The following is a 13,111-nucleotide window of genomic DNA, read 5'->3' as shown; positions in this document are numbered from 1 at the left end:
GGTCGACTGGACTGACCCACTAATGAAGCTGTGATGTTGTAAACCTGTGTCCATGCATACTGCAGAATTGCAGAATATAAAAACCTGACAAAATGTATTTTTATAAGTAAAAGCTTCATCGATTAAGCATTTTCTGGCTTAAACTGTCTAATAAATGCAGTAGCACGAAAAACACGTTTTCCACTTTATTAACACAGCGCGGAGGTTTCATAAAAAAAAAAATATATATATATATGTATCTCCTTTCTTTGTCAGGGAGACATTGTGGATCTCAAAAGAGCCGATGGCAAGACGGATGTGATTGTGACAGAGGGCGTCAACATGGTGACATACACACTCGACGAAGGCCTCATTGAGTTTGGTACGGCTGTTGATGATGGAGATTATAACAGGTGAGTACAGCCCACTAAATAAAACCATACAGCCTATCAAAATGACGATGCAGCGTGAACATCCGTCCGTCCTTCCTTGCACCCGTCACTTTTCTGGGTCAGAGGCGCAGTGACAGTAGGGTGAGCAGAACAGGCCAGATGTCCTTTTATCCAGCAGCTTCCTCCAGCTCTTCTCGAGTATTTCCTCAGCACTTCCAGGCCAGCTGGGAGATATAATCCTTCCCTTCAGCGTGTTGTGATTTGATCACCTCCGAAAGGATGCTCGTGTGAAGCCACCTCATCAGATGGAGTAAATAATTATAACTGACCTCTCTTATTCAGAGGAGCATCAACTCAGCTCCTTCCTCTAGCACTTTGAGAGTCTTTAGGAGGAATTTGGTTGCTTATATGTTTAATGGTCTTCTTTCATAGGAAGAAATTGTCATACAAAGTTTGGAATTAAAATTTTTAAGCTCAAACTACCAAATAAGGAATTGAAAAATCATGACTATATTTTTGAAACTCATATATTTTGAGAAACAGTTTACAACTTTTAACTGAATATAGTATTGTTTTGACATGGAACTGTGTGTGGAGGAGGTCATTTGGTCCTCCGCTGAGCACCGTCAGGCCTTTGCTGACAATGTCACTAAAGTCAGCTACAGTAGAAAAGCTTCTGGAAGAGGCATAATGTAAATAAATTTAGGGAATCAATTGTTTTATTTTGATTATTCCAGTCAAGGTTACATTATCAGGTTTTTCAGCACAATGCTGTGAAGTTTAGGTTGGCATAATTTTGGGTAATAAGAGACAGAAAAGTTTAATTGCACTCTCTGTGGTCTTATGGGAATCTTCTTGGTTCTTTTAAATACTCTGTTATCTTCAGTTATAGTGGTGAATGTCCATATTAGCAGGTCCATAATGTACCAGTAATCGCCATTAGCCAATAAGTTTAGGTTTCATACTGTTTTAAGTCCTTTCTTCCTGACATTTTATATACACTTGTCTCTGTGTTAAATCAGTGAGAGAAGATAGCTTTCTGTTTGTGCGGGGTAGCCAATAAGTAGAAGGTTGTCTTAAAGGGGGCGGAGCTTAAACCTCTGTTTTTCAGACATTAGATGAACATAGGGTGAGCTAATAGATATGATAAGTACAGATTTTATTTTTAAGCTATGAATCACGTAAAGCAAAAATTATACTTTACAATGGGACAAGTACCACTGAATGTGGAAATCAGGCATTTTATTTCATCCACTCATGATCTGAGTTAAAAGATCACTGTGTTATTGCAATTATTTTGTAAAGTAATGTTACAGCTTTGTGCCTTCTGGGGAGCTATTTGTTATTCCTCTCATTATTCTTATAAATCATGATCTTTCTAATCTGCTAATCTGTCAAATAAGTCTTCTAAATTCTATTTTACTAATGTTGGTGAATGTGATTGAATTAGATTAAGAAGATAGCCCTGGCCCCTCTTTAGCAGCTGTCACATTGAAGAAGTTCAGCATCTTTTCAGGTCATACCAGTAATAATCTTTCTAACATGTCCACTGATCTCCTCAGCAGACTTTATTAGATCAGAACATCTCACGGTCCATTGTGACTTGCTTTATGTTTTTGTAGAGCATGCTATAGTGAAACACTGGACCATGAATAGGTTTTATTCATTGATTTACTTCGTACAGTAATACAAAACATCTTCTTTATGGCTCTATATGTGGGGCTATTATTGTGATTGTCTTGCTGAAGAATGAATTTGGGACATTCAGGAACCAACTTGATCCAGATTTATGAAAAGACGTTTTTTTTGGGTCACCTGTGTCTAATCACCAGTCCCCCTCGTGTGTATCTATAATGCCATCTTCCTGCTTCAGTTTAATGTTCTTGGTATCATGTTCACTAACCTTCTCTTCATCCTTACTTTGGAGTTCCTTGTTTTTTCCATTTGGACATTTGCATCAGCCAAATTAGGCTAATTTATTTTTATTTTTTTACTTTATCTGTCTTACGGTCCAGTATCCAACAAGTCTGACTAAAAAACAAGATAAAAACTTAGACTAAACTGAATTAAAGCATATTTAAAAGTGATGAAAAGGCCGTAGAAGATTTTCCAATTCAGACTTAAATTTGGGAGTGGCTGCTGTAACACAGTTTCCTCGATATTTGCAGCTCTTCTGCCGCTCCTTATCTTTACACACCATTTGTGGTCGGTATCTGCAGCACAGAATACTTGCTTTATGTTCTGTCTTGCCACCTGGCTCAGCTCTACTTGTGCATGTGCGTGTATTTTCCAGAGCCACAGCCTTCCTCGAGACTCTGGAGATGTCACCAGAGACTGAAGCCATGTGGAAGACACTCAGCAAGCTGGCTCTAGAGGCTTGCCAGCTGCACATCGCAGAAAGGTCAGCACGACACAAACACGCACGCACACACAGCCACACACAAAGCCCTTTCAAAGTAATGTTCTTGTCTCCGGAATAATTACATTCAGTATCAGTCGTCATTGCAAGTGAGACTTATCTCTGGGGCTGGAGAGAAAAAAAGAGGAAAGAGGCAACAAGGGCACCTTCATCACCTGGAATGAAGAAATACACTCTTGGACACACTTGCGCACTCCCGGGCAGTTGTTTTTCATCACTTCAGAGGACATTACATTGACTTACATTCATTTCCTGGACATTTACTATAACCTGTACTCCTCTGACCGATTCTTTTATCTAAAATATACAGATTCAGCTTATACAGCTTGATTTTTGTACCTTAAAGATAATCAGATAGTTCCTTGAAATATTATTTTATAACCAGATAAATGTCCCCACAACATAATAGAAGTATACCCTCTGCACACGCACGGCCGATGGCTGTGTTTCTGCCAGAGCCCCCCCCCCCCCCCCCCCCCCCCCAACTTCATTTATCATCAAAGACAGTTTTTAATTTTCTATCATTTTATTCCTCTCTCTCCATCTTTAGTTCTCTCTGTTTTGAGAAACCTTTCAAATTTGAATTCCCTGTCATTAATAATGCATATGCTGTTCGTTAGGCATCGTCTTGAATTGCATAAATCATGAAATCGGGGAAAGAAACAGTTTTGTCTGGAGTGGATAATGTTAATGAGGGAGGGAAGTGATGTTAATGAGGGAGGGAAGCAGAAAAAAAAGAGTCAGACAGTAGGAGTTTTTAAACTTTTTTTCTTTCATGACTTGTTCATTAATCTGATGCAACTGTTCACAGAGAGTTGGTAATAAAGTGGCCAAATGCTAAGATGTGCCTGTGTATTTCTCAGCTTCTCACACTGAATCTAAAGGCTAATTAGAGAAAGAGCTTTAATTTATCTCAGTTCATTAAGTGAACAAGTTTTCACTGACCAGAAATGCATTCTTCCTCCACTAAACTGAATATATTTCTCTTTATTTCTGTTTCTGTTTGACTTTCTCTGTCACCATCTGCTGCTTAATTGCTTAGTTCCTCTATGGTTTTCTCTCCCTTTTATTTTGTAGGTGCTTTGCTGCGCTGGGTGATGTCTCAACCCTCCACTTCCTGCGGCAAACAAACGAGATCGTAGACAAAGTTTCACAGGAAATGGTGAGGAAAGGCCCAACGCACTGATCACAAATATAGCAGATAAAGAGCTTTAAGGGTGGCAATAATATTTCTGACTAATTGGCTAATTATTAGTATTCTCCAATGAAATGCAATACGGTATTTGACATTTTTATGCAATGACACCTGAATAATTCAACACTTCTCTTAAAAATGTGTCTTATGATGGAACTGGAAATCCAGCATTCATTGTACAGCAAGTCTCTGCTGGAGTTGATATTAATGAAATTCCTTTTAGCTGAATCTCTGTGAGTGGTCCTTATAAAAAAATGCAGCTTTGCAATTCTTGAAAAGTTTTTTCTCTCTGCAAAGCTCAAAAGTGCTCCCTGGCTTTTGTATGTTTTAATCTCTTTGTCTCTTTATTAGGGAGAAGATGGGACATCATTTTATCAAGTCCAAGCACGCGTGGCCATGCTGGACAAGAATTTTAAACTGGCTGAGATGCACTACACAGAGCAGGTGGGCTGTAAAAAAAAAAAGAGCGTTAGAAATAAGATTGAATATGTAATATGTAGAATGAATTCCTTTTCAGATTTTACAACAAACAGAACACCCCAAAATTCACAGAGCTGTTAAGCTTTTAAATGTGTATTTATGCTTGATTTATATTACTGCATCATGTCTACAGCACAGCCTGATGTGCACCATCACAGAAATTTAAGTAAACAGCACCACAGTAACGTCTTGTATTAATATTTGTGGTTAAGCACAACATATTAGTAACAGAGGAGTAATACCTTAAAGAAAAGGAACTATTGCTCCATATTATGAGGAACTCTATCTGCAGGTAAACTGGCATTTTTAGTCAAATATGTTCATTCTACAGATTAGCAAAAAATAGACCACTTTAATATAAAGCTCAAAATATTAACAGACTAACTGTTTCTAGCTTGCTATATAATGTTAATTTAGTCAGTAATACGGTGTCCCTTTATACACACACACGTTTTCTTGCTTTCATAGCTCTGATGATACTTGTATAGACTCAGTGTGTTCTGAAGTCTCCTCTCCTTCAGTTAAAGTAACCCTTCACAATTTATTAGCTCCAACTCGAACATAAACAGCTCAGTTTCACTTGTGATGACAGTGAACAATGCAGATACACAAGCACACATAAATGCTGTCACCTGCTATAAGAGGGATTCAACACAGTAAAATATGGCTTAGGAGCAACAAGCAGCCACAAACTAGAGATTAATAATTTCTTCCCCATGTAAGAATGGGAAGGACAAGCAACACAGAGATGCTTTCACTGCTAAAAGTATTGTTTACCTTACAAGATGGTAACCAACAAATCCCTGTGAGGGCTGCAGTGGCAAGTCATTTTAGTCTTTTACCAAACACTTGAGATTGGTAAAGTCTTGGAATTAAATGAACTGAATAAATAAACCCAGCTCTGCATCCTTAATACTAGATTTTTGGAGAATAAAGTCCAACGTTTGGCTTTTGTTTGTTTTGTTTTTGCTGTGCAGAATGCCATCGAAGAAGCCATAGAGATGTACCAAGAGCTCCACATGTGGGATGACTGCATTGCTGTAGCCGAAGCCAAGGTAAAAAAAGGGAATTGAATCACACGCAATTACTGATAATATTTGATCAAGTCATTTTACGTGGTCGCAAATCAGCTCGAGGTAGCGTATTTATATTGATTACTTTGATTTCAGCACATTTTAAATATTTATTTATCATATTTATATTACAGAATAAAAGCCAAAAGCTAGTTTTTTACTGCCTCTTTATTCGGGAAAGGTCAGCACAGTGGGTAGCTCCACATATTCTATTTATATATTTATTACATTTTATATTATGGGGGATTTTAAGGGTTGATGCCCTATCTAATGCATTCCCCAAGAGACAGAAAAAAAGGGAAATTATTTATTGCTTAATAAAGTATATAAAGCTACAGTAAGTTTAAATCGGAAAAGACAGAGGAAAACCCAAAATGTGTAAACAGACAGCCTTCTCATATGACAAGCACAGGCTTCTTAATTGCCTAAAATAGCATTTCTAAAAACAAAATAATTTAGCCCATTTATGCCTTTGTCTTGCTTAGATCTATTCCCTGCATACACTATTTTATAATACTCACTTTATCAAATCTGAAAAGGCCTGTGGGTGAACAGCGAGTGTCCTTATGAGCTTCATTTTCTGAAAACAGAACCCACAGCAGAGGCAGGAGTCTCGTTACCTCTCAGAGAATTTGGATTACCAAATTACAATGTACACCTGCTGTCAACCACAAGAGTGTTGTTGGTTAGTTATCTGTGGACAGGATAACTGTTTGGTTGAACTCTAAATGCAAAATAACTGCAGGGCTACCCAGAGCTCGACACCTTGCGTGAAAACCGTTACCGGTGGCTGATGGAGACGGGTCAGGAAGACAGGGCCGGCGAGGTGAGGGAGAGCGAGGGAGACTTCCAGGGTGCCATAAACCTCTACCTGAAAGCAGGGCTGCCAGCTAAGGCCGCTCGCCTCGCCATGAGCCAGTCGGAGATCACCAACAGCAGCGAGACCGTCGACCGCATTGCTGCCAGTCTCATCAAGGGAGAGTTTTACGAGAGAGTGAGTGGATCATTTCTTCCTCCTGTGTTTCCCGCTTCTCTGAGCCCATCTCTCCTCGCCTCAGCTTCAATGCCGGAACAAGTGTTCTTTGTTATTTTCAGTTTTGAACTCTGTCTCCCTCCATCTGCCTGTTTTTCTCTGTGTGCTTTTTCTTTTTTTTTTTTGTCTAAAAGCTCACTTCTTTTCCTCTAGCCATCTGTGTTTATGTAACAGGTGGGAAAGAGGCTTGGAAAAGGAGACTGGATCCTCAAAGCAAATTTTGTAACCTGATATTTTGTGTTCTAATCAGTTTCGGTGTCTGGAATTAGATATGGAAGTTGGTGATTACAATTTAACTTGCAGTAGCTAAAATAAAACTTCTCTGTATTTTACAAAGTGCCACTATTCTTCATTGCATTTTATTGTTAGAAAACCCACTGAGTTAGCATTTGAATTGTGTGTATCCTTTTAAAAGTAAGAATAATTATAGGTTGAAAGAGTTGAACATGTTTAATTGAGGGTAGTCACAGATGGAGAAACGCAAGAAAATATTTAGCTGGAACAAATATCTGATTCAGGTATCATGTTGTTTGAATCATGAAATACCTAGCAGCAGAGAAATACAGGGACAAAATGTTCCCACTCAGTCCATTAAAACAAACAAAAAACTGAGGTAACTAATTAAAATGTAGCACGGTGTAATTGGCAGCTTTAGTTCACACAGCCTCAGCCAAATTCACAGTTAGTGGCCAGGAGTATATCGATACCTGTGTTTAAATCCACAATAAGAAAACAAACTTTCTAAAGACATTTAAAAGTGATAGTAGTCACTGTTCCAAGAACATCGGAACATCTTTCTTCTAATTACACCAACAAACATTATTCTCATTTGACATTCCATGTTTTCATTACTAAACTATACTAAAGTAACTTTACAATTCATCTTGTAATGGGCCGTGATATAGCCCCACACAGCTCTCTTTCTTTTAGACAGCTGTCTTCTGATTGGCTGCACACCATTGTTTCAATATGTTACTGGCTATAAGGTCAAATTTTGAAACAATTATAAATATCTGATATAAATATTTGAAATATTTGATTTCCATAGTGGTGTGTGGCAGTTAACAGAGTCACAGAGTTCAAACCTCCTGATTATAAGTAGCAAATTCTGTGCCTTCCTGGGTCCTTTCCAGGTGCTCTGGCTTCACAGTCCAGTGACATGAATGTCAGCTTAACTGATAATTGGCTGCTGGAGTTGATGGCCTTGTCCAGATCTCTCGTCGATTGACAGCTGGGATATGCTTCAGCCCCATATGACCCTAAGTTGAAAGACAATTGACAGCAAAATGTATGTCATCTCTTCTGACCAGGCAGGAGATCTGTATGAGAAGATCAGGAACAACCAGAGAGCGCTGGAGTGCTACTGTAAAGGAGGTGCCTTCAGGAAAGGTAAAACAGTTAGATAGCTTAGACTGCATATACCATTTGATAACTTCTACAATGTTTTGTACAATTTTAGATGGTAGGTTTAAGCTAAATCAAGTCAATTGTAACTTTTCTGGTAAGAAAGTTTCTCCTTCCTGTTTCCTGTAGCGGTAGAGCTGGCTCGCATAACCTTCCCCGCTGAGGTGGTGAAACTGGAGGAGTCCTGGGGAGACTACCTCGTCCAGCAGAAACAGATGGACGCTGCCATCAACCACTTCATTGAAGCAGGGTATGTAGAGTAGAGGAGGGATGGATGGAGGGAGAGGACTGGAGAGACAAAGATAAGGACAGATGGAGAGGCAGAAAGATGACACTTGAAAAACAGTCCAACAGTGATGGCCAACAATTCTTTAAAATCATCACCAGGATAATGGAGAGATGAGATTTAAAAAAATCGCTATACCAATGCCCCAAAATCCCAAATAAGACAGGTAGTCAGAGCTCAGAAAGAACTTAGAGACGCGTCTGAAACTGAATTTTGACTTGGCTACAAGTCTCTACAGAAACAAAGACGTTAAAAATACTACTTTTAAATATAGTTAGTAAAGTTTCAGGCACTATTTCAGATAGCTATAAGCTAACTATAAGTTCTCTCTCTGCAGAATAGTTAAAAAATGCAACTAGTATTACCAACACAATCTGCATTTTAATGCTGACTCTTGCTATCTGAACAATTAACGTGTTCATATGGTCTTCCATGCAGCTGTTCTCTTAAAGCGATCGAGGCAGCCATCGCAGCTCGCCAGTGGAAGAAAGCAGTCCACATCCTGGAGTTACAGGAGGATTCGTCCTCAGCAAAATACTATGTGAAGATAGCTCAACACTACGCCTCCATGCAGGACTATGAGGTGAGAGACAGGAGGACTGAGGTAGGAGGTAAAGAGGAAAACCTAAATGAAAAACAAAAACAGGTGAAGGTATAGCCACAACATGTTTTCTTTCAGATCAGTGAAAAGGAAGGCATCAAAAAGTACAAGTTTTTGTCTTTATTGTATAATAGATTATATGTTGGACTTTTATTAAATTGTGGGAATGTTTAAGGGTAAGATGAAAATAAGCTACAGATGTAAATATAACTTTTTAAAAATGTCTGATATAAACTATTCTTTTCGTGATATAAATGATGAACTGAGGTTTAAATGTATTTTTTATACATAATATGAGACGGTAGCACTTACATGCTTGTCTGCTTTCACACATCCCATTCCATCCATAGGGTTCAATAAGATGTCAGCCCACCCTTTGCAGCTATAACAACTCCACCTCCTCTGGGAAGACTTTTCATTAAGTTTAGAAGTGTGTTTAAGGGACTTTTTGACCTTTCTTCCATAAATACATTTGTGAGGTCACTTACTGGTGTTTTGGAAAGAAGTCCCGGTTTACAGTCTTGTGTCTAATTGATCCCAAAGGTGTTTCTCTTGGGTTGAGGACAGGAAACCATGCAGGCCAGTCAAGTTCTTCCATGACAAACACGTTCGTCCATATCTTTAGGTACCTTGATTTGTGCAGTGGTGCACAGTCATGTTGAAACAGGAAGTGAGCATCCCCAAACTGTTTACCAAAATCTGGGAGCATGAAATTTTCCAAATATCTTGGTATGTTGAAACATTGAGTTCCATTCACTGGAACTAAAAGACAGTTCAGCAAAACTCGCCCATTTGATTTTCCAAAAATCTCACATTCTCCGCAATGATAGCTGAACACATAGTTCATATTTCCTCCTCACAGCTCTCCATTAAGCTCCAGCTCTGAAACCCCGGCATCTCCTCCAGAGCACCTCTAGGATAACAGCAGAACTGCCAGGAAAAGTTGGCTAAAACGTGAAACATGTTCACCTTTCACTTTACAACCAAATATCAACATTGTTCAGACGTCCGGAAAAGTCATCTTTTCAATGTCATTTCAACAAGGTTTTGCTCAGGGGATAGCACTGGCAAGGTGTTTTAACTGAAAAAGATAAATCTGCTCTACACAGCAGTAGACAGATGGCAAAGTAAGAAACTGGTGAACAGTGGAACAAAAAGAAAGCAAAACACGACTACAGATCGTTTCAAATGCGTGTAAACGAGAAACTGCATTTTTAAATATTTGTGCTGGTTACATACTTTGAACTGAGTCAGTGTTACACTTTCACTTGTGTTATATATGTACCTCATAAAAATACTGTACAGGCTTGGCTAAATGAAGGAGGCTGTGACATTTTGCCACTGGCAGTTAATTTCCACTCATCTCATGTGGACACGTACACACACCCACACACATGCACGGTGGCCAGTTTTCACTTTACTGCAGTCTCTGTGGACACTGTAACCCATGTTTGCTCCAGGGTGCTTTGGCAATAAGGACAAGTTTGGTAGTTGTAACAATACTTTTAAAAGTTGCCCCAATACCACAAAAAACACGACTGTTGAAAAGAAAACGATAACGAGAGCAATCTGGTACGAATACAAAGAAAAGGAAGCGAGATGATGGTGGCGAAGCGCAGTGTGCTGTGCTTATTCTGATGAGCTCAGCTGAGCCAAACGGCCTCCACAGACTGCCAGGCTCTGAAAATAGCAGCCTATTTCAGTCAGATTGCTCCATGGGCATATTCACAGAAAGTAATTAAGATAACAAGCTCTTTGCTCTCCAAGTTGGGGGGTAGTTGTTGCAGGAAAGTGAATTTCAGTGCAAGCTATAAACAATGAAGCGCACGCACCTGCTGTAGCTATAGAGAAAGTATCCTGGAAAAACAGTGACTAAACACTTTTTAATCAGAATGGCAAACAACCAGCTCATCTGTTTGTTGTACTGAAGCGACTTTTATTACAGACTGATTCTATGAGTATCTGACTTTATGTAGCAAAAGTCTGTTCACTGTAAAGTAGCGGGATTTTTTTTCATTATATTATACTTTTTAAAATGCGATAAAATTTTAATTGCTTCATTCACTCTCTTAGTCTCTACTGTGTGTTAAGAGTCAGATCACTGGTCACAACATAAACTGGCAACCAGCAGCAGAGTTTACAACAACAACAACAAAAAAAACAGTGTTATTCAGTAGGTCTGATATTACACTGTTGTAATTACATGTTTCATGTAATGGCACAGTCCTACACGAGCCTTTCTAGATCAGTATTTGTTTACAACCAAACTCACGAGTTGCAACATTGAAAAAGTCTACCACCAGAATAAGTATAATTAGAATTTGGTTTCACAAATTGCATATCCTTAGCTAGTGCAGATAAAAAAGCAGCCTTTGGAGTGTGGTGAACTCTGTGCAAGTCTCTGCATATATCACTTCTATTCTCACCTCCTCAGGTATGAACAACGAGAGTAAGGCCTCTGCAATCTGAATTAAAATTAAGTTGAGTTTTTTCATAGTTTGATGTATTCATTCAAAGTTTCCAGTCTTGTCTTTATTTAACAGGGGCAGTGCACATTAATGGACAGCAGTGTAAGAAAATATGAGATGTAAACACGGCAGATTTTATCTATACTCCTAATTCACATCCTCAGTCCCTAGGCAGATCACATAAAACTATATAATAAACAAAAACATGCAGAGATGCAACAAAACAAATAAATACAAACATGTCATATACCATCTGTCCCAGTCTGGTTCCGACTTGGTGGTCTTATTGCAGAGAACCTAAACAAAGTGCGCTGCTAAGTTTTAGTTCATTTAGATGAGAGTTTCACATATTTTGGCTACATGCTTTCTCTGTTACTAGTGTTCCCCCGACATTTTTTTAAATGCAATTCAATTTTATTTATATAGCACCAAATCACAACAACAGTTGCCTCAAGGTGCTTTATACTGTAAGGTAAAGACCCCAGAATAATACAGAGAAAACCACAACAATCATATGACTCCCTATGAGCAAGCTCATCTGCCGCTTTGGAGGTGAGGGGAGATAGACGGGACAAAGACACACTGTGAAAGAGAGCCGGTGATTAATAATAACTAATAATTAAATACAGAGAGGAATATAAACATTTGTAGTAACTGCTGCCTGATCCACTCTGTGTGTAGGGGGAGGGGACTCACACACACAGGTTTCTTTGTGATTGACATTAATGCACTCCAAAGCCTCTTATCCCGAAAATAAGCCAACATCAGTAAGCTCCATACCCTAATCTTAAAGGTGCATCCACTCTGGAAGTGATCTACTCTGCGCCCATTGCTTTTTCTCCGACAGGCTCTGGATGGCTAGTTAACACTCTAATATAATCACCTAAAACCAAGTTTTATCCTTAAACAGGTCTTTGAAGAGGTTTGGAGAATAAAAAAAGAGCCAGCCAAAAAGTTCTAACTTAGAACATATAATTACTGTGTTTCGCTAAACCTCAAACAGTTTCTTATCAAGATAGCTGGGCAAGATTTTATTATTGCCTTTGTGACAGATGACTTTAATATATCACTCATGTTGTTTAGCTGAACCCACAATCTGCTTGTTTTGCACTGGCAGGCATGCCCACACACATATATTCAATGAGAGTATCCTTAAAGCTGTCCCATTTTGAAAATGGTAACTTTGTGATTAGGTTAGGGGGGGAATATGCAGATTTCAGCTGCAAAAATAATCTGGATTAAACTCTCAGAATGGGCTCTGTATAAGTAATGTAATATATAATTTTTTTTAATGTGACATTCTGTATTTTCTGTGTGTTTTGTTATTTTTTTATTGACCTGTAGATGGCAGAACATCTGTTTGTGAAAGGAGGTCACATTAAAGATGCTGTAGAGATGTACACCGCAGCAGGGCATTGGGAGGAGGCTCACAAGGTCAGCACGGACACATTACAGCATAGTTTTAAATATTCTGTGTTTTCCAGAGTCCTTTTAAAGAAAATCTCCCTGGAATAGATATTTAAGAATCTAATGTGGGATTAATTAAGAAATGTAATATTTAAGGCCGTGTTTTTAATATTCTTTTTCTTATAAAGCTGGCAGTGAAGTGTATGACGGAGGAGGAGGTTATGGCTCTGTACATCAGCAGAGCTCAGGAGCTGGAGAGAGATGGGAAGTTCAAGGAGGCCGAGAGGTAAATACAAATCTTCATATTTACACGAATTTGTCACGTCATTGTCTGCTGGAGTCGAGCTGGTGGGAGACAAACTACCATGACACCA

General features: G+C 38.8%; 1 protein-coding gene across 1 annotated transcript in view; it reads left to right on the top strand.

Moving 5' to 3' along the window:
• The window catches only part of ift172 (intraflagellar transport 172), a 65,550-nt gene that overhangs the window by 25,885 nt on the left and 26,554 nt on the right, over positions 1-13,111 (top strand). The window contains exons 17-27 of the mRNA XM_026143517.1: positions 256-392; positions 2,665-2,772; positions 3,868-3,952; positions 4,337-4,429; positions 5,443-5,520; positions 6,284-6,532; positions 7,882-7,960; positions 8,105-8,225; positions 8,700-8,844; positions 12,675-12,764; positions 12,926-13,023. Coding sequence (XP_025999302.1) covers positions 256-392; positions 2,665-2,772; positions 3,868-3,952; positions 4,337-4,429; positions 5,443-5,520; positions 6,284-6,532; positions 7,882-7,960; positions 8,105-8,225; positions 8,700-8,844; positions 12,675-12,764; positions 12,926-13,023 — 1,283 coding nt within the window. The remainder of the gene's footprint in view (positions 1-255; positions 393-2,664; positions 2,773-3,867; positions 3,953-4,336; positions 4,430-5,442; positions 5,521-6,283; positions 6,533-7,881; positions 7,961-8,104; positions 8,226-8,699; positions 8,845-12,674; positions 12,765-12,925; positions 13,024-13,111) is intronic.

The sequence above is a fragment of the Astatotilapia calliptera genome, chromosome 15 (genome assembly GCF_900246225.1).
Source record: "Astatotilapia calliptera chromosome 15, fAstCal1.2, whole genome shotgun sequence".
Classification (NCBI taxonomy): Eukaryota; Metazoa; Chordata; class Actinopteri; order Cichliformes; family Cichlidae; genus Astatotilapia; species Astatotilapia calliptera.
The sequence above is the reverse complement of the archived record's forward strand: the minus strand, read 5'-3'. Positions and strand labels throughout refer to the sequence as shown.